Source organism: Hippocampus bargibanti, linkage group LG15 (assembly GCF_051943395.1).
Source record: "Hippocampus bargibanti isolate YZ-2025 linkage group LG15, ASM5194339v1, whole genome shotgun sequence".
Lineage (NCBI taxonomy): Eukaryota > Metazoa > Chordata > Actinopteri > Syngnathiformes > Syngnathidae > Hippocampus > Hippocampus bargibanti.
The window spans coordinates 10821070-10841441 of record NC_142748.1 but is presented as its reverse complement, the minus strand read 5'-3'; the positions used below and the strand labels follow the sequence as shown (position 1 = coordinate 10841441).

The following is a 20372-nucleotide window of genomic DNA, read 5'->3' as shown; positions in this document are numbered from 1 at the left end:
ACATTTATTATAAAAACCACACTTGATACCGCTCACAGTTGCAATTTAAAGTACAAATGTATCAAAAACATTTTAAATTACACTTCATTCCCCGACTACGCATTTCAAAATGATATTTCATTTTATGGGGCTTCATGATTTGCAAGTCGGGAGAATTTCTTCATTTGGCCCGGTTTTCCATTCACCTAAAAAAAAATCTGTTTGTCAAAGCTTACTTACAGCCAATGCAGGATCAGAATGGCAGACAAACAGGAAAGCAGCGCCACGCGAGCCCCCTCTACCGGGTGGGGGTGGGCTCGGCCATACAGTTCTACCTCCGGGATGTTGTCGCTAATAAAACTGGAGTAGCTGGTGAGTCTGGCGTACACACCAGGCTGCTTGGCCTCGGCGCAGCCCAGCCCGAAACTCACCACTCCCGCCTGCACCCAAGTGCCGTTCACCATCTGGCAGACGAGGGCCCCCCCTGAGTCCCCCTGGAAAAACAGATACAAGTCAGGGCACTTGTAACTCAAAGTAACCGATAGTGTACATGCAGCTATTTGTAAAGCACCTGGCACGAGTCCCTGCCGCCCTCCTGGTAGCCGGCACAGATCATGTCATACAAAATGTCCACCTCCTCCATCTGGTACATCTCACGACATAAACCTTGTGAGATGATTGGCACCTGCACCTCCTGCAGAGGGCCCGGCCCCGACAGCGGGACTGGGTGGAAACTTCAGTTGTTAGCACAGCATTGCGCCTTAAAATGTCCGCCGCCCTCACCCGCCTCAAAATGAGATGTGTGTAGCGAGCCTCACTGCTATCTCGGATGTCGCCCCAGCCGGTGACGTAGCACTGCATGCCGCCCGGAAAAAGGGTGGCGGCGGCAGGCAGGCAAACGGGACGGATCCAATCCGTCCAGGTCAGGGGGGTGGAGAGGCGCACCAGGGCAACATCCTTGCCACTGTGAGGCTCCACGTATCCAGACGGGATTACCACGTAGTTGACGCGGTGCGCCGACTGGTGCGGGTTGAAACTGTTCAGGTAGTACCAGCCGGCGTAGATGGTGTACGAGCTCACGTCGGACGGACTGAAAGGCGATTAGCAACATGCACTCCTTAAAACATAATCACTAAGAGATTTTGTCTATTATTGTCATTATTTTGACACAATGATGTCACAAAATAATTTCCAGAAAACTGGAGGCAGTACAACTTGGACAAATAGGTTGGTGTGCACGTGTGTGTTCTTACTTGGGGAAACAGTGAGCCGCTGATAGGATCCAGTTCTCCGTGATAATGGAACCTCCGCAGACGTGACCATTATCTTTCTGTCGGCCAAAGAGGAAATGATAAAACACTCATGGAAACACACTCACGATAAGACAAAGAGGGACATAGATGGAAAAGGAGCGCCAGTGGGTCGTCCGCCGGGACCCACCTGTACAGAAACCTGCCACGGCCACGCCCCGACCGAGGCATCCATACCCCCCACAATCCTGTTCTCCTGGAGTGCCGGTCTCCCGCATATTTCGGCGTACGAGAACAAGAAACCTATCCAGTCAGACCAAGAATATTCCTTTATTAGGAAAGTACAGAACTCTATCAAAAGCCAAAAATGACAAGAGGTCAATAGAGACATATCAGGAGGTTACAAAGCTATGTCAATGACACATCACAGGAGCCATTTTGTTTTTAGGAAAGGGGAACTTATACATTGAAAGACAACATGGCTTCATTTGTGTCAGGACAAGGCATAACAATAATAATAATAATAATAACAATAATAATAATACTATTTCATAGGCAACTGGTTATATTTGGCGTTTTTCTTCGCTCAATGACACTTGTATTTTCACACAACTTACAACAAAACCCAATAATGCTGATTGTAAAAATGACCGCTTCTGTTTTTAAATAGCGGGTATGGAGAGTGACAAAAAAAGATAGAAATGGCGACGACCAGGAAGATGCTGACGGGTGCCCTCACCTGTTACGCCCAGAAAAGTGGCAACCAAACGGAACTTTAGGAACATTTTCCAGGTGTTCTTTGTGCCACGGGTCGAAGTACAGACCAGACTGACGCGAACCTCGAACCAAATAAGCGTTGGAATAAGTTGACCAAAAAACTTGGCAAATGGCGGTCGTGGACGACGACCTTCCCACCCGGTGACCGTTCAACGAGGAATTGAACACGTGTTATTCGAAATTAAAAAAAAAGATAAAACCGTCGCTTTTCTTGTCGTCGTCTAGTAGTTGAGTCACGTTGAATAACGGGGCCAGGTGGAATCAGTTTCGGTAACATTCCACAGTAAATCGTTGCCGCTCAATCGTCAAGCTACCTGTTTGAGCGACGGACCAATCAAAAATCGCCTTCAGAGGTTTACCTGAGCCAATGGAATTCAAGGAATGCGAGCGGAAGCACCGCCCCCGGAAGAATAAACAAGGGCTTGGCGGTTTTGGGGCCAAAATGGAGAGACAAAGTGTCACCAAATTACAAAATGTGCATTCACGCTCTGTTTGAGTGATATTATGACAAGTATTTTGTTTTTGGTGGAGGCTAAAACAGTTGCAGAACAATGAAAAGTGACGTGAAATTGTCCATAGTTGGTGTTGTCTACTTAGCCACATTGTTATAGTGAAATGCATAGTGATGTAAAAAAACATTCAGATATATTATTTGTGATACAGAAAGTCAACTTGCAAACCAAATAATGCCCAGCACGTGCAATAAAATGCTAAATTAATAAAGAAATGTTTCGGCAAGATCACAATTCCATCATGATCATGTTTCCAGCTGCTGAGCTGACCTCACGAGGTCAAAGTATTCATGAAAAAGAAAAATGTTTTTTGTTCTTACAGCTGGAATGGATAAACACAATTTAAGCTTGTAAGCCACTGACCAACCTAAATCTCCCTTGGTGGGCTTTTGCCAAGGAAAACGACATACGTATTGACGATTTTGCTCCGCGGGTCACTTCCTTTATTCACATGACACCAAATGCGTATATTCATTGTGTCTCTCTCTCTCTCTCTTTTTTTGTCTCTCTGTGTTTTGCTCTCCTGCCCCGTTCCATCGCTCGGCGGCTCTCTCGTGCCCCGAGGCAGTGTGTCTAGTTTCACAGAGCAATTGAAGGTGACAGGGACAGAGAGAGGGAGGGAGGGAGGGTGGGACAGAGGGAGGACACATCACACAGTGGCCTCCGGCTACACAACAGTAGCGGAAGAGCAAGAGATGGAGGTGGGTGGGATGGGGGGGGGGGGGGGGGGGGGGGGCTTTGAGGGGGTCTAGGTGCACCAAAGGAAACCAGCATCCTCATTGGGGATTCCATCGGCAGGTAAATCACACAAGCAGTTGGAATGAGTGTACCACGTGGCCACAGGTGAGCTGTCAATACAGGTGGGGGGGGGGGGGGGGTCCTACTTGCTCCCCCTACTCATTTAAACGCCACCGCATTTCCGGAAGAGAGCAATTTTAATGCACTCCCATTTGTTTTTTTTTTTTTTTAACATCTTGATGAATATTTGTGGTGGCATTGTAACCATGGCGACTGCCTCCACACGCACACTGGCTCCCCCGCCCATTCCGTATCCCCCCCTTCAGCGCCGAAAAAGCAAGGGATGGCGAGGGAGAGAGAGAGGTGACAGGAATGAACTAACAAGATGCACAAAAAAAAAACATGTCCCGCAGCTACATGAATCTTTGCAGCGAAGCACGCGCCGTCACACACACTCACACGCTCACACATTATTGCACTCAGCACATAGGGAGCACGTAGGTTAGGCCACATTCCAACAACTGCAACACAATAAAATGCTGCGGATGACTTGGGAGAAGAAGAAAAGAAAAGCTTACAGCCACTCAACCTCTTTTTACTTTTAAAACAAAGTTTAGGCTAGCACGCTATTTGAATAGTTTGCAATATAATCAATAAAACCACCGATGCGGTCCAACATTGCATTTCTCTTGCAAATGGGTCGGATGCGGGACTGCGCCAAGGCTAAATGATGCTAAATGCGATCGGCGCCTCAATGGCGTCGATCGCATTTCTTGTTTCGTGAGAAAGTTACGAAAAAAGCACCACCAAAAATTGGTACATTGGAATTTTTCATCCAGTACTTTGAGAGTCCTTGAGAGTTTTGAAAGACGCTTAGAAATTAAATGTATTATTATTATTATTATTATTTTACGTCCTTATTTTTGGGTGAGGTGCACGCACACTCTCATAAAGATCTATAATCAGGATTTGTTTTGTTTTGTTTAACTCAATGACGATTGCAAATAGGTGTCCACTCCAGTGCCAGGGTTGTTGTCATTTTCACTTGAATTCCAGGACCCAGAGAATATTAAGTTTTAGGACTGCATCAACATTGAAGATAGCACGAGAAACCTTTGTCTCTCTTGTTTCATCAGAAAAAAAAAGAGTTAAATGATATGGGTCAGGAGTTATAAGAGCTTGAAATGAGGGCGGCTGTACAAAATACAAATACAGTAAAGTCTCCTTATATCGATATTCAAGGGAGTCCGAAAAAATATCGATATAACCGGGACTATCGATATATCCGACCCTGTTTGCATGTAATTTTCTCCGTGCGTGCATAGAAATAGTATCGATATAACCGGGACTATCGATATAACGAGACTTTACTGTACAATACATATTGTATTTTGTATAGCACTTTAACAACAGCTGAATTCCAGGACCCAAAGAATATTGGGTTTTAGGACTATATCACCATTCAATGCAGCGTTAGAAACCTTAGACTCTCTTCTGTCATCAGAAAAAAAGAGTTAATTCCTAAGTTATATGGGTCTGGAGTTATATGAGCTTGAAATGAGTGCAGCTGTCCAAAATACATACATAGTGGTGGAAATTCTCATCCCTTGTGGAAGGAAAAAAAACATTTCCAGAGGACATCGCAAGCACTTTATCGACACCCAAGTATGAAAAAACAAAACCCGAACAAGTTCGGGAAAAGGTGCTCTGTCATAATTTCAATTCCTGAATACATGAGTTTACTTCAATTTTCCAGTAGCATACCTGTACACTAATTTTTTCCCCGTATTTTGTTTTTTTTTTATCATTTCAAATAATGTACGGCGTAGTACAGTGATACCTCAGCTTGCGTATTTAATTGGTTCCCAGAAAGTGAGTGTAAGGCAAAAAGTGTGTCTTCCGAACAATAATTTCTCATAGGAAACCATCACAATGAGAATAATCCGTTCCCAGGTCCCCATTAAACATAATGTTCTACTAAACAAACCTTAAAATTCCACAAAATATACCTTATTCTATGTATAATAAATGTGCTATCGTATTGTAATGAAATAAAACTAGTCCGCCAGCCACCGTGGCGCTCCGTGTGGTTTGGTTCGTTTGCCGAAAACTAGTTTGTATGCCATGATTATATTCTCTCACCAATGTAATGTTCGTAAAGCGAAAAGTTTGTTAGCTAAAGCGTTCGTAAGCTGAGGTATCACCGTACAGCTTCTGTACGGGATTTGGAATCATTTAAGGGCGGATATTAGCTAAGGTGAACAGGTATGCAATAGAAATATTGCGAGTCATCTTTTTTTGGCAACAAAACAACAACAAAAGAAACAAAAAGGTAATCGGCGTTGCTGCATCGTTGACGTTGGTCACTTTTAAGCGTCATTTTTTGGGCAAACGTTTGATCAATACCAGCAGTAGCTGCATGTTTGCTTTCAACATTTATCTTGTAGTAGACGTGCACATTCCACCATGACGTCCCTGATCCACTGCTGAAAAAGACGCTTTGATCCTCTCCTTTTTCATCGAGAACTACTTCATGTCACAAAGAGGATACAGGAAGTGCCGAAGAATGAATGACTCTCTGTGTCTTTGATTTGTTGTTTAGTTTTTTTGACTTCAAGATGGCGCCGCGAGACTGGCTGCCTTTCCAGCAGCTCCTGTATTTTGTTTTTCTACTTCTTTCTTTCCTTTCATAACTTTGCGACTGTGAAATGTCAAATTTTCCACTGCGAGACAAATAAAGCTCGATCCAATCCAATGCAGCCTGCTGCACGGAGATCACATGACCGGATCACAGCATGCAAAATAGCATCGAGCCCCAAGAATATTTTCTGTTTTTTGTTTGGAGATTTTTTTTCTCTGTAATTTGTAAGTGATTTAAAGTGTGTGAGAGATGTGAGAAAGAGGCGGAAGAGAGCAACGTGGCTAAAGAATAGGCCAGCGTGAATGAGAGAGGGAGCGACAGAGAGAAAGGGAGCGCAAAGTCTTGTCAACCGGAAATAAAACAAGCTGGCACCCTCCCCATCCTCCCCTCTTTACATCCCCTCCCCCTCTTCCTCACCCCAAAGTCACATACTTCCTCTTGGCTCCCTCCATCTTCCAGCGAGAGAGATATATTTAAAGCAGGCTTCCACGCCTTCAACCGGGCCTTCTCATGTGTGTACCGTTGAAGCAAAAATAACAGCAAGACAAATGGCGACACCGTGACAAAAAATAAGAATATTTCATATCTACCCAGACTTCAAAGGCATTTTTCATTGAATGTCGCTTAAATGGCGTCAGAACCTACATATCTAGCGAGCTAGCTTACTGTCTAGCTATTAGCTATCTGTTAGCAAGCTGGCGAGCTTTCTATCTATTTGAGTTACTTCCGGGTTGAGTGAATGCTGGTGCATGTGGCTGCCGCTTCTCACCCGCACAAAAAACGATCCTGTGACTGTAAAGTGACCTTGAGAGTTTTGAAAGGCCCTTAGAAATCAAATGTCCTATTATTATTATTATTATTATATGGAAGAGGCCCAAACAGTACTGATGCAAAGGCCCAGTACTGCAACCCCTTTCTTATAATAATAATAATAATAATAATAATAATAATAATAATAATAATAATAATAAAAAAGAAGAAGAAGACCTTTATTCGTCCCACAATGGGGAAATTTGCAATAATAATAATAATAATAATAATAATAATAATAATAATAATAATAATAAATGTCATTTATAAGCGCCTTTCAAAACTCTCCAGGTCACTTTACAGTTACAGGATAAGTTTTTCTGTGGGTGAGCAGCGGCAGTCACATGCGCCAGCGTTCACTCAACCCACTCAAAGAAAGCTAACTAAGCCAGTTAACAGATAGTTAATAGCTAGCTTGCTAGCCATCCAGATATCTAATAGATAGCTAGCAGGCCAGCTACACAGCTAATAGCTAGCAAATAGCTATCAGATAAAGTGCTCTCAAGGACACTTTCCTGTTTCTATTGAGCAGTTGGATCAGGATGAAATTGACGTGATGGGCTGTCGTCAATATTTTCAGTTGGTTGTCGTCTCCTGGCTCAATATTGACGCGGCTTTTTTCAACGGGTCTTCCTGGTCATGTATTTCCGTCCCTCCGCCTCATGCTGGACTCCCCCGCCTCCCCCCTGGCCTCCCCCTTCCTCTCCCTGGCATTAAGTTCAAACTTGACACTGATGTTGACTCACTTTGTCACCCCTCGGTGGCCCTCTACCTCCTTTTCCCCTCCTCTTTCTCTCTCTCTCTCTCTCTCTCTCGCCATCGCTCCGAGGACAAGAGCGCCCGCAGACGCGTTTCTCTCCAGAGCGAACCCCCCCCCCCACCCCCAACTCACCCCCTCCCTCGCACATCACCTCTTTCTCTCCGTGACTCCCTCCATCTATCCTCCACTCTCGCCAGTATTGTCAACAAAGCTGGAGAACGAGGACCGAGCGGGGAGGCAAGAGGAGCGTCAAAGTCCACGAGACCCCCGGCGTCGACCCACCTGGATGCAGTGTGAGTTGAAAACTTGACTTACTTTTTGGGTTTTTGGCGGGGGTGGGGGCTGGTTTGCCCCCCCCCCCCCAGTAACCCGCGAATGGTTGTCATTTGGGAGATCGAACATCGCTTCTCCAAGGGGTTGCCGTCGGGATGGATGACCTTTGACCTTCTGCCGTTGTGACCGCTTGATGATGGCGGTGGAAAGTCCGTTCTTGTGAAACCTAAAAAAAACAATGGGAATCAATCGATTTTTGTCTTGATGTATCAGGTTTATTGATTGATTTATTGATTCTAATCAGAATTTCGGACCTCACTGAATTGATTCGGACATTAATTGCTAAGCTCTTTGTTGTTGATATGACACGCTTCAGATGAAGTGCCGTGCGTGTCAGCATCCGAATTCAGCATTTTGCCGTGTGTTCCGCGTGTGTGTGTTCTATATGTGTGTGTGTGTGTGTGTGTGCATACAAGCTGGGCGTTATCAGCAAAGCTAAAAGCGTGTAGCATAATAAATGTCATGGCTTTTCGAGTGGCTTCTAATGTACCTTGCCTCCCAAAGGTATACTAGCGTTCCAATGTATAACGCACACACACATGAGCACGCACGTACGCACACTCACACACACAAACACACACACACACACACACACACACACACACACACACACACACACACACACACACACACACACACGCCAGCCAACATGTAACTAACTCCATTTCTGTCTGTCATGGTGAGGCTAATTCGCTACAATGCCGGCCATGTGTGAACTCATGCGATATCAACCCCTCCTTCTTGTTTTTTTTCCTCCTCCTCCTCCTCCTCGTCTTCGTCATGGTGGTGGTGGCTTCTTCCTTTAGGAGGACGAAGATCAAAGGACAGTCCAAAGTGACAGGAAAAGGGGGGACGCCGCCTTGGTCTTCAAGGTGCTCGGGACGCTTGGACTATGTATGAAAAGTTAACCATGCTGAACGTGCAGAGCGGTTCCAACTGGAGCGGGCCAAACAACTGGTACCATGACCCCGCCGGGGTCCAAACTCAACACAGCGCAGGTGAGCGTTAGCAACAACAACAAAAAAATCCGCTCAAGTCAACCTCGCTTCCTCACGAGAGACTTTGCGCGGCTCTCGCAGTGTCCGAGGGATGCTTGCTGGATGCCGAGGGCGGCTTGGGAGGTGACGGCGTTGTCAGAGGAGGTGGTGGAGGAGGTGGAGGCCCCGGTCGCGTGCCCGCCGCCGATAGGGATGACGGCGAAGAGTCTCAGCTGAGGCTGCAGCTCAAGAGGAAGCTGCAGAGGAACCGCACCAGCTTCACGCAGGAGCAGATCGAAGCGCTGGAGAAAGGTCAGGGCAAGCAAACAGGACACACACACACACACACACACACACACAGCGACATTCCCAAAACATCCATTTAAAGGACAACCGACGCCATTTTTTGGTTTCAACTCAAAAACAAGACTTCATGAATATTCAGCGCGAGTCTTAAAACGTAAAATATGGCCATATGCGGTGGAATCTTTGTCAAATGTGCTCAGTCGAATTCATTTGACAAATTATGGAGGCAACTTGTCCGGAGGTGTTGGTTGTCCTTGAAACGTCAACGTTTGACATTTCCGGCAAGAATTGACCACGGCGCTCCATTGCAATAATACAGAAGATAAAATGTGATGCAACAATTACACACCTTTGAAAACATCAAGACGTCAAATCCAGATTGAAAATGGCCGTCGGTCTGATCGACCAAGATGGGGTCCCTAATCAAGGGTCCGCCGGGTGTGTTTTTACCCCCACGAGCCCCCGATCGGCGTCCGCAGATGACGAGATCAAATTAAGACCAGAAGCATATCCTTCCAAAATGGCCTCCGGCCGCATAAACAGGGCAATTTTGATCACGCATGGTTACTGCGCACGGATTATGCAGAAATCCGAAATGTGCACGCGCATCACAACGCCACCCTTGACTGGATATGGCTGCAGCGGGCCCTCAAGCGAAATAAGGACGCGATGTCCACGGCGCAGCCGAGCGGAAGTGGATCGCCGTGGTCACTCTGCGCCATATCGTGACGTTAATGAGCGACGCTGACCTCGGCGCAAACGTGTGTTGACACGGACGCCAATTACAGAAATTTGCTAGACAGGTTTAATTCGGGGAGAGGGGGGGAGGGGAGAATGTCCGTATTGCCATCTTGCGCAATATGGATCGGTTCGGACTCGGAATATGGACGGGTCGGACTGACCTGCTTTTCGTGCAAAAAAAAATGCCACCAGGTCCCCCATAATGCCAGTGTCTGAAATAACGTCTGCCCGGATGCCTGCGGCGTGCAACTTTATTCAATAAAGCAAATGTTTGAACAAAGATTTCGAAATGGGAATAAATTATTCCGTTTCGAAATCTTCATTCGCTTTGCAAACTTCGGAATTTCGGTTCGTGTGTCAATTTGCATACTGGGCACGGCAGCCAATCAGAAGCCTGCTTCCGGACTTTCTCGAGCATTATAAGGTCGTGCGTTTGCATCTCATTTTCCAAAGTAGATGCACAGAACCTCCGCCCCACAAGACAGAGTCAAAAGAAGCTCACAAAATTGATGACGCTACAAAAGGTAAACGTACGTTATCCCGTGACTGGAAAGTGTCCTTGAGAGTTTTGAAAGGTGCTTAGAAATGAAATGGAAAAGTGTATGGACAAATGACAATTAAAGCAAAATCATCAGCAAGGGATATTTACCATTAATTAAGCATTTGTGGGATGTACATCCTTAATATATTTTTTTTAGTTGTCTGCCCTGTTGTCCGCTAACTATTCATCATGAGTTTCAGACACTGATAATGCAATGAATGCTCAATATGGTGGCATTCCATTTTTTTCTCCCGCTAACCGCCATGACGGTAAACCTGAACCTTGAGGATTAGCGAGCGGAAGCGTTTGGCATTAGCCTCGCTCGGCCTACTTTGAAATCCAAAATGCTTCGGCAGCTTCTCAAGGCGAATCCATCAATAATTGAGATAAAGTGCAACGGATAAATATTTCAAAAATGCTCGTAAGGATACATTGGCTGGGTCTCCTTGACTTGTGTTTCCCACGGAAAGTAGCATTCGGCAACAGCGATAGCGCTAGGCTAATTCGTAAGGATGTGCCGTTTCCCCCCCGCAGAATTTGAAAGGACGCATTACCCGGACGTCTTTGCCAGGGAGAGACTGGCCAATAAGATTGACTTACCCGAAGCCCGGATACAGGTGAGCGCGACGCACACTTCCCTCTTGTCACTGTCAAAAGCAGTGCTTAATGAGTGACACTTTGTTAGCATGATGTGCAAAAATGTGTCCACTCCAGTGCCAGGGTTTTTGTCATTGTCACTCCAATTCCAGGAGCCACAGAATATTGAATTTTAGGACTACGTAAACAATCAATACGGCGTTAGAAACGTTAGACTATCTTCTTTCATCAGAGTTAATTCCTAAGTTATACGGGTCTGGAGTTACATGAGCTTGAAATGAAAGTGGCTCTCCAAAATACAATGCAATACATACATACAGTGATACCTCAGCTTACAAACTTAATTGGTTCCCAAAAAGTGTGTGTAAGGTGAAAAGTTTGTCTTCCAAACATTTATTTCCCATAAGAAACCATTAAAATGAGAATAATCCGTTCCCAGCTCCCCATAAAACGAACTTTTTTTGGTTTAGATAGCGCTTTAACAACAGCTAAAGCTGGGACAACGCGCTAGCATGGACAAAAAGCCAATGCTGCCCCTTTGTGGAAGGGAAAAACATTTCCAGAGGCCATGAGCAGCGCTTTATCGGTACCCAAGCAAGAAAAAACAAAACTCGAACAAATTCGGGAATGGCGCTTTATGTCATATTTTTAATTCCTGTATAAATTGGTGAATGGCAGTGAATGAGTTAAAAAGATGAGGCCAATAGTTGAAGCGTTTGGGGTAATTAGACATTTTTTGGGGTCCAAAATAGCGCTGTGCGGCAGGTCAAAATGCGATTTGTATAAAAAAGAATTTAAAAAACGAAGGCAGCGTTCTGTCGCTTCTTTCCGATCGTTGTCGACATGCTAGATGTGATCTCGCGATGACATGACCCATGACCCATGACCCCTGTGCTCGGCCAAGGTGTGGTTCTCCAACCGAAGAGCCAAATGGAGGCGGGAAGAGAAGCTGCGCAACCAGAGGAGGTCGGGAGGAGTGACTTCCTGTTCGCAGAATCAAGCGCCCCTAACCACTTCCTTTAACACGTCCGTTTACCATCAGCAGCACGGCAGCAGTTCGGGTAAGCCAGTACAGAGGGATAGGAGCGACCTTTGACCTTTGGCCCATTTGTACAGACAATCTGGACTGGATGCGTGCGCACTCACCTTTTGGTTACTTTTCTCCTGCAGGGTCCATGTTGAGTCAGGCTGAGTCGTCGCTACCGAGCTACAGCTCACTGTCCGTCTTCTCATCTGGAGTCCAGGTGAGTCCTGAGTCCAGTAGCGCATACCCGGTGGACACATAGAGAAATCAAATCCTGCTCAAGTCACGTCAGTGATCGTTCTCCTTGTTTACCTTCTCAGTCCATCCCTCCGCAGTCGGCCTCGTCGTACTCGTGCATGTTGCCTCCATCTCCGTCTGCCCCACGCAGCTTTGACTCATCAGCGTATTCCTCCCCTCACCTGCAGAGCGCACCTTCAGCCAATTCCAACACAGGTGAGTACTTCCGGTTGATTGGCAGAGCCTGGCCACGCCCCCACGGGGCCCAAAAGCAAAAGCTAATCATTAGTATTGCCTAATATCAATTGAATGGTGGAGCGATTGGGATTATTTACTTGAGTGGTACAGACGCACCCTCTAGTGGCGCATGCAGGAATAACAGCCGAAATAAAGCGGTTCATTTGCATGATCCGTTTTTGGTGGCCTTTTTTTGCGCAATCCATTTGAATGGAATCCCAAAATATTTCATTTAATACCTAATTTACATTTCGATGTTGAAATTATTCATATTCAAGTCAAGTTTAGGGAAATGAAACACACTGACTCCATTTTTTCTTTTCTCCCCAGGCCTCATATCACCCGGCGTCTCAGTGCCGGTGCAAGTTCCAGGAACCGACCCGCAGGCCATGAGCCAGAACCTGGGCCAGTACTGGGCCAGATTACAGTGAACGACAGACAACCAGAAGTAGAACTAAAAGAAGATCGAAGAGAAATGAAGGAGAACACAGGACTGGGCTTTTCAAAATAAGACGAAGAAACCTGATAGGCATCAAATGTTTACAAACGTATCCAAGAGGAACTTTGCTTACGCGTGACAATTACTCGACTGTCTTTTGCCTTGTATCGACTTGCCCGACCGGCAGAGTGGGATTAAACTAGCGTAGGATTAGATTTCAGCAAATGCCAGTCGTGTATTGTCAAGTGGAATCGCAGTTCCTTGGTAGCAACGACCAGCCAATTTCGCTTCAGGTCCATTCCAAAAACACATACAAATACAAAACAACGGTTGTATTTTGCTCAGAATGCGTATTTCTGCCGATACATCTGTGTACCAGGACGCGGACTTTTGTCAGATGTTGCCTGAGAGACGAATGTAGCATTTTATGCTAATTCCTTCATCCACAAAGAATACAAGGCACCTAAGCAGGGATTTTTAGAACAAATAATAATAATAATAAATCAGGCAAGTGAATTTTTATACGACTGGTGACAATCAAAGCTGCCTGCCTTTACTTCAGGCGGACAATCAAAGCGGGGACAAAGAGGAAATACCGTGAATCGATAGCGCAATACTGCGACGGCAACATTGCAAAGCGCGCATGAGCAAAACGTCAGCGTCAGACAATCAGTCACATTGTTTCTGTGCAAAATGCGTCACGCAATCTCCTTCCCCGACGGACGCTTTTTTTTTTTTCGGGGATGCGACTACCATTTGAGCGTCTCTACGTCTTTGTTTGCAATGATTTCTTTGTCTTTTCACTTTGCAGGTCCTGGTGTCGTTTCCGTTGTTGTGTGTGTTGTGTTAGTAGCTGCCAAGAGTCAACCTTTTTTTGTCGAGGCCTTTGGATCCCTTTAATCCAAATAAAAACCGCGTCGTCCATGGCCATTTCAGCACGCCTCATTTGTGACAAAATGAGTATTTGATGCAATGCTTCTGGCTAGCTAGCACTTTATTGGCTATCTATTAGCTATCTAGCTGGCTCCTTAGCTATGGAGCTAGCTATTTATCAGCTATCTAGCTGGCTTGTTAGCTATCTAGCTAGCTATCTATTAACTATATAGCTGGCAAGCTATTAGCTATATATTATATCGCTATCTAGCTTTCTATATATTTGAGTTTTATTATTATTATTATTTTTCTGGTTATTATGATTACTACCTTGCTGTCTATCTATCTGGCTATCTAGCTAGTTACCGAGCTGGCTATCTATTTGCTATCTATTAGCTATCTGGCTGGCTCACTAGATATCTAGCTGCCTATCAATTAGCTACCTATTGGCTATCTATTAGCTATCTAGCTAGTTACCGAGCTGGCTATCTATTAGCTATCTGGCTAACTCGCTAGCTATCTAGCTGGCTACCTATTATTTATACGGCTACATAGCTAGCTGTCTATCAATTAGCTATCTATTGTCTATCTATTAGCTAGCTAGATTTCTATCTACTTGAGTTATTCCGGGTTGAGTGAACGCTGGCGCACGTGGCGCCGCTGCTCACCCACAGAAAAAGTTATCCTGTGACTTTAAAGTGACCTTGAGAGTTTTGGAGTTTTGAAAGGTGCTGCTAAATGAAATGTATTATTATTATTGATGAAAAAAAATTGCAAATACATGATGATGACATCATAAAGTATTTTAGTGGATTGAGGTAAAGGGGGCCGCCACCGGGCATGCTTTCACAGACATGACGCACGGGTGCGCCATTAGCAGGATGGCGAGGCTTCGGAAGAGGAATTAAAGATGAGGAAGAAGGCGGGGGGAGATAACACAGCGCTAGGACACACTAGCGTACGCTAATGGCCTTGCGAGATGGGAATGTGAGAGGCCTGAGCTGCTCGACTTCATTGCCGCATCATCGATTTAGCTTCGTCAACGTATGGACGGAAACAGTGGGACATAGTGTGAAGTCAAAAAAAAAAAAAAAAAACAAGAAAATACGCAGTTTGTGTCATAAAAAAGAAGACACAATTACAGGAAGGAAGTAGTGTTAAAAATGACATTCGAAGAAAACGATGGGCTATATTGCAAAACTATCACAAGACCTCAATTGTCGTTTTGAAGAAGTCAATGTTACAACAGGAAAAAAGAAAAAAAACTGCAAGCCGAGCGTGATGAGAAAACAATTTTAAGTCATGGACATTTCGGGGGGGGGGGGGGGGGTGACTTGGACCAGCACAGATACAGTTGGACGAGAGAGAGAGAGAGAGAGAGAGAGAGAGAGAGAGAGAGAGAGAGAGAGAGAGAGAGAGAGAGAGAGAGAGAGAGAGAGAGAGAGAGAGAGTCTTTATTGATTGGCCCATCCTAGTCTCAAGAGAGCCGCCTAAAGCTTCAGAGGAGACCCCACGGTGAGTGTCTTTGTTTGCTCCTTGTTGCCTTACGAGGGGGGATATATTCATCATTATTATCCTTATTTATGTATTTATTTATTGATGATGATGATGAAGATTTTTGTCTTCCAGCCAGTGTGATGGAAATGATTTGGATGCTTTTGATTTTGGCTGCGTGCACATCGGCAATCCCCGAGCAGTACAGCAGAGCGGTGGTAAGTGTCCATTCAGCAAATATGCATCCCAAAATTCAACAACAAAAAACAGCGCACAATCCTGATGCGCAAAGTCCGTCTAAAACTTTGGCTGGATAAAGTTACGATTAAAAAAAAATGGGGGGGGGGGGGGGTGATGGCACTTCCTTTCCAATTTCAAAAGTTAACGCACACCTTTCCTGTTTTGACACCAATTGGCACCTGCCGCTTTATTTACTTGACTCGCGGCGACGTTCAACAGGCGCGCAACTGTCGCAATATTCATCGCGTGTGGCAAAGGAAGTCGAAATCATGCGGTCGCCGCCACCGCCACCACCACAAAAAAAAAAATAAATGGCGGATTGTTGTTGTTTTTGCTGCTCTAATCATGTTCGGAGGAAGGAAACAAAAGCGCGAGTTCTGCTTTTGTTGGCGTTTGCAGGATTGGTTGAGCAGGTACGGCTACCTGCCCCCGCCGGACCCTCGCACCAGCAAGCTGCAGACCAAAGACGGCATCGACAAGGCCATTCGGCTCATGCAGAGATTCGGCGGCGTGCCGGAAAGCGGCGTGCTCGGTAAAACGCTACCACTTCCCCCTTCGCTTCGCTTTCATTAATAATAATAATAATAAATGTCATTTATAAGCACCTTTCAAATCTCTCAAGGTCACTTTATGTCACAGGATAAGTTTTTCTGTGGATGAGCAGTGGCAGCCACACGCGCCAGCGTTCACTCAACCTGGAAGTAACTCAAATAGATAGAAAGCGAGCTAATAGATAGCCAATCGATAGACAGCTAGCTAGTCGTATATCTAATAGATAGCCAGCTAGATAGCTAGCGAGCCAGCCAGATAGCTAATAGATAGCTAATGGATAGCAAATAGATAGCCAACTAGGTAACTAGCTAGCTAGCCAGCTGGGTAGCCAACCAGGTAATAATCAAAATAACCATAATAATAATCATCATAATAACCATAATAATAATAACAGTAATAATAACAATATAACTCAAATAGATAGAAAGCTAGTTAGCTAGCCAATCGATAGCCAACAGATACCTAGCTAGAGAGGCAGCCAGCTAGACAGTGAATATATAGCTAGCTAGCCAGATAGCTAATAGATAGCAAATAGTTAACAAATGGTAATAATAATAAAAATAATTTCATGAATAAATTAGTAAATTCATAAATAATCAGCAAGATAGCTTGATAGTTCGAGAGATAGAGACAGCTAACAAGCTAGCTAGATAGAGATAGTTAGCTAGCTCGCTAGATATAGATCGCTAGCTAGATAGATAGATAGAGATAGCTAGCTAGAGATAGAGAGCTAGATAGCCAGATAGACAAAAATAATAAATAAATACATCAATAAATAACAATTAAATCAATAAATGACGACAAATAAGGAATACTGTAATTACCATATCTGAAACGCAGTTCTGGTGATCTTGTTGAAATATTGATTGAGACGTGGCGCGGCGCCACGGCGCTACCGACGGCTACGTTGCTTCCTCTCCGCCCGCAGACGGCGAAACGTTGAAGCTCATGTCCACGCCGCGATGCTCCCTTCCTGATATCGTCGGGGCTGAGGACGCCTTGAAAAAAAGGAGAAGAAGAAGAAGAAGAAGAAGATACGCACTGTCGGGACTGAAGTGGCACAAAAGCGATCTCACGTGGAGGTGCGTGGCGGGAGGATAAATGCAACATGCAAACGTCTTGTTCGGGAAAGTCGTTTTCGGAGTCCGTTTGTTGCTTACGGGCTCTTCGTGCAAACAGTTTGTTGAGGCAAAATTTGACGCCATCGGGGGCCACATCGCCCCCTGCTGGATCTGTCCAACTTGCCCCTCAGCCAAAGTGATTGGGAACTTTCCCCTCCGCAGCGTCCACAGCTACCCGTCGCCGTCACTGTCCCCCGGCCTGCCGTCCACCTTGGTGGACGGTATCCTGACGCACGCCTTCCAAGCGTGGAGCGAGGCCGCCCCTTTGACGTTCCGCCGGCGGGCGAGCGACGGCGACATCAGGGTGTCCTTCCGGAGCCTGCTGCACGACGACGGCTACCCCTTCGACGGGGCGGGGGGCACCTTAGCCCACGCCTTCTTCCCCGGACGGGACGACGTGTCCGGGGACGCGCATTTCGATGACCACGAGAGGTGGAGCTACGGAGGTACGGCGCGGTGGACGGGCGATGCGGAGGCGGCGGGCGGGCGTTTGCGTGTTGCGTTGACGCCGTTGCAATGGCAGGGGAGGGCGGCGCCGGCGCCACCGACCTGTTCACGGTGGCCGTGCACGAGTTCGGCCACGCGCTGGGTCTGTCGCACTCGTCCTCCGACCCGTCCATTATGAGGCCGTACTACCAGGGTCCCGTGGGGGACATTGTCCACTACCGGCTGGCGTTGGACGACAAACTGGCCATCCAGCAGCTTTACGGTGAGTCGGCACGGGAAACGACAAGCAAAAAAAGACAAACAGGGAAATCAGTCTCTGGATCGCGTCATGATTTGAGGCTAGCAAGTGGCGACGAGTCATCCGATGACGAAGGGGGCCCTAGTCTAGACCCCCTGCAGGTGTCTCGTAGCCTCTGGGCTACTTGGCCATCCGTCACCGCCATGATTCACTGCCCGCCTTTGGAAAAGTCGTCCTGAAGCAGCTGCAAAGGATTTTGTCTTCCTTTCATCACTTCACACTCCCACAAAATTTAGTTTCTTCATGTGGCGAATATGTTGCAGCTTGTTCAAGCAAAAGCGCAGATACTTTGGAAATGACGCATCACTTTCACCAACGTTGTTCTTTTACAGGCAGCAAAGGGGGTCAAGAACCAGGAGGCGTTGACCCCAACCTCCCTCGTTTGCCCAGCCCTCTTCCCACCAAAGCGGCCAGGCCGTGAGTTCGCCAAAACCACGTGCAAACGGCTGCTTTGCATTTGGGAAAGACAGATGAATGGATGATGGATGGATGGATGGATGAATGAAAGTGATGTCTTGTGGTGACCTTTGAACAGTCCTGAGCAGCTGCTTCTGGGCTCTCCTCTGGCAGGTCGGACCCTTCCATCCACGAACGCTGTCAAGGGGGCTTTGACGCCGTGGCAAACATCCGAGGGGAAGTCTTCTTCTTCAAAGGTGAGGTCAAAACTCTCCAATCTGTCCCCGAAATGTCCCACGAAGCCTCCGTCCATCCGTCCGTCTGTTCTAGGTTCTCATTTCTGGAGGACCACACGAGATGGTTCCCTGGTGTCCCTCAATCCAGCTCAGATCCAAAACTTTTGGATGGGATTTCCCGCGGGGACGGCGACCATCGACGCCGTGTACGAGCGCAAAAGCGACAACAGCATCATCTTCTTTATCGGTGAGCAGAATCCTCCTGGTCCTGGTACCCGCCCTTGACCGCCCCCCTTCCGACAGGATCCCAGTACTGGGTCTTCAAGGACACGGTGGCCATGAGCGGCTACCCCCGCCCGCTCTCCGAATGGGGGATGAAGCGCAAGGGCGGCGCCCCGGTGGACAGAGTGGACGCCGCCTTCATCTGGGCCCATAACGGCAAGACGTACCTGTTTAGCCGCGACGAGTTCTGGAGGTTCGACGAGAGCGGAAAAGGCCAGCGGGGGGCGCCGCAGCCGGAACCGGGCTACCCGCGGGACAACGGCCTATGGAGCGGGGTCCCGTCCCGCATGGATGACATCATCAGCTGGGGCCAAGGTAGCGTCCCGCCTCACCTTTTCGAGTCACCGGGCGACCATTTTGACACGGTAGCGCCCCCTGCTGGAAATGACAAGGCAGTGACAAAATGGCCTCCGATGACTCCCAGACATGTTTGGACGAGCGAGGCCGAGCAGTACTTACTCGTCGCCACGGGGGGGGGGCGTCTTCTTTATCCTCAGGCGACGCCCATTTCTTTAAGGACAACCACTATTGGGTGCTGAAAAGCGGCGGCATGAACCAAGAAGCGGCGGCGCCCAAATCCATCGGCGTGGACTGGCTGCGTTGTCCCCCTCCGCCGCCGACCTCTGACCCGGGTCATCCTGAGGGGCCGCGCCGATGCCGTTGCGACCTCAGAAACTCGACTTCATCTCTCGGCGGCGACGCCCTCCTGCTGTTCCTCTTCTTGGCCGTCGGGGGATTGGTGGATAAAATAGCAAGTTGAGTTTGCAGCTTACAAACTTAATTGGTTCCTAGAAAGTGTGTGTAAGGCGAAAAGTGTGTCGTCCAAACATTAATTTCCCATGGGAAACCATTATAATGAGAATAATCAGTTCCCAGGTCCCCATAAAACATCATTTTCTACTAAATAAGCCTTAGAACTACACAAAATATACCTTATTTTTTGTATTATAAATGTGTTATTGCATTCTCATTAAAGAAATAAACTGTAATATATAATAAAGTCATTTTATTTACCTTTGGGATGGTAGTTGTCAATGTCAATGGTAGCAATGGTCGACTAATTCACACAAACGCGATGACAAAATCGATGATCTCCTCCTTCTGCTCGGCCATAATTTTCTTTTGTGTCCTCTTCGGCTTCACACTAGCCTGTGGTGGGGTCTTTTTCGCTGCCGTCATAGAAAAAGTACTCCACTTCATAACAAACCATGTCTGCACCCAAAGAAAGGGGGTGAGGAAAACTAGCTGTGTGGTTTGGTTCGTCCGCCGAAAACGAGTTTGTTAGCCATGACTATATTCTGGCGAATTTCATGTTCGTGAGCTAAAGCGTTCGTAAGCTAAGGTATCACTGTATTTTTGTCATAATGATCTCCGATAAAGGTATTGGTGGCTGTATAGTTTGCATACATAGTGTCGTTATTCAAAACCAAACAAATACAACGATGTTGCTAATCAAAACAGCGCCATGTTGTTTTGTTATTTTGGGAATTCGTTCTGGGATGTAAATGTTGTCTTGGAACAGGTTTGAAATCTT

The 20372-nt window shown here is 46.5% G+C and overlaps 3 protein-coding genes and 1 long non-coding RNA gene across 4 annotated transcripts; 2 read left to right on the top strand and 2 right to left on the bottom strand.

The window, feature by feature from the left end:
• Positions 1–32: 32 nt before the first annotated feature.
• On the bottom strand, positions 33–3208 carry LOC148887836 (serine protease 27). The gene is made up of 6 exons (XM_089015582.1): positions 1969–3208; positions 1420–1532; positions 1233–1309; positions 798–1069; positions 551–702; positions 33–473 (listed from the first exon to the last, which is right to left on the bottom strand). Exons 1-6 carry the CDS (start codon positions 2012–2014, stop codon positions 216–218), a joined length of 918 nt encoding a protein of 305 aa, XP_088871708.1. The 5' UTR covers positions 2015–3208; the 3' UTR covers positions 33–215.
• A 4220-nt stretch (positions 3209–7428) lies between these two features.
• Positions 7429–13825, top strand: pax10 (paired box 10). Its single transcript, XM_089015586.1, has 8 exons — positions 7429–7760; positions 8607–8798; positions 8880–9089; positions 10900–10982; positions 11867–12023; positions 12133–12206; positions 12307–12439; positions 12791–13825. The coding sequence occupies exons 2-8, from the start codon at positions 8693–8695 to the stop codon at positions 12889–12891; spliced, it is 864 nt and encodes a 287-aa protein (XP_088871712.1). The 5' UTR covers positions 7429–7760; positions 8607–8692; the 3' UTR covers positions 12892–13825.
• Positions 7767–17022, bottom strand: LOC148887834 (uncharacterized). Its single transcript, XR_016117560.1, has 4 exons — positions 16883–17022; positions 12299–12467; positions 12109–12213; positions 7767–7966 (listed from the first exon to the last, which is right to left on the bottom strand). It is a non-coding gene; the product is annotated as an uncharacterized LOC148887834 (long non-coding RNA).
• On the top strand, positions 15207–19858 carry mmp25b (matrix metallopeptidase 25b). Its single transcript, XM_089015550.1, has 11 exons — positions 15207–15287; positions 15402–15484; positions 15906–16038; positions 16987–17140; positions 17342–17625; positions 17703–17888; positions 18257–18341; positions 18495–18577; positions 18651–18803; positions 18860–19153; positions 19336–19858. The coding sequence occupies exons 2-11, from the start codon at positions 15410–15412 to the stop codon at positions 19596–19598; spliced, it is 1710 nt and encodes a 569-aa protein (XP_088871676.1). The 5' UTR covers positions 15207–15287; positions 15402–15409; the 3' UTR covers positions 19599–19858.
• Positions 19859–20372: the final 514 nt, after the last annotated feature.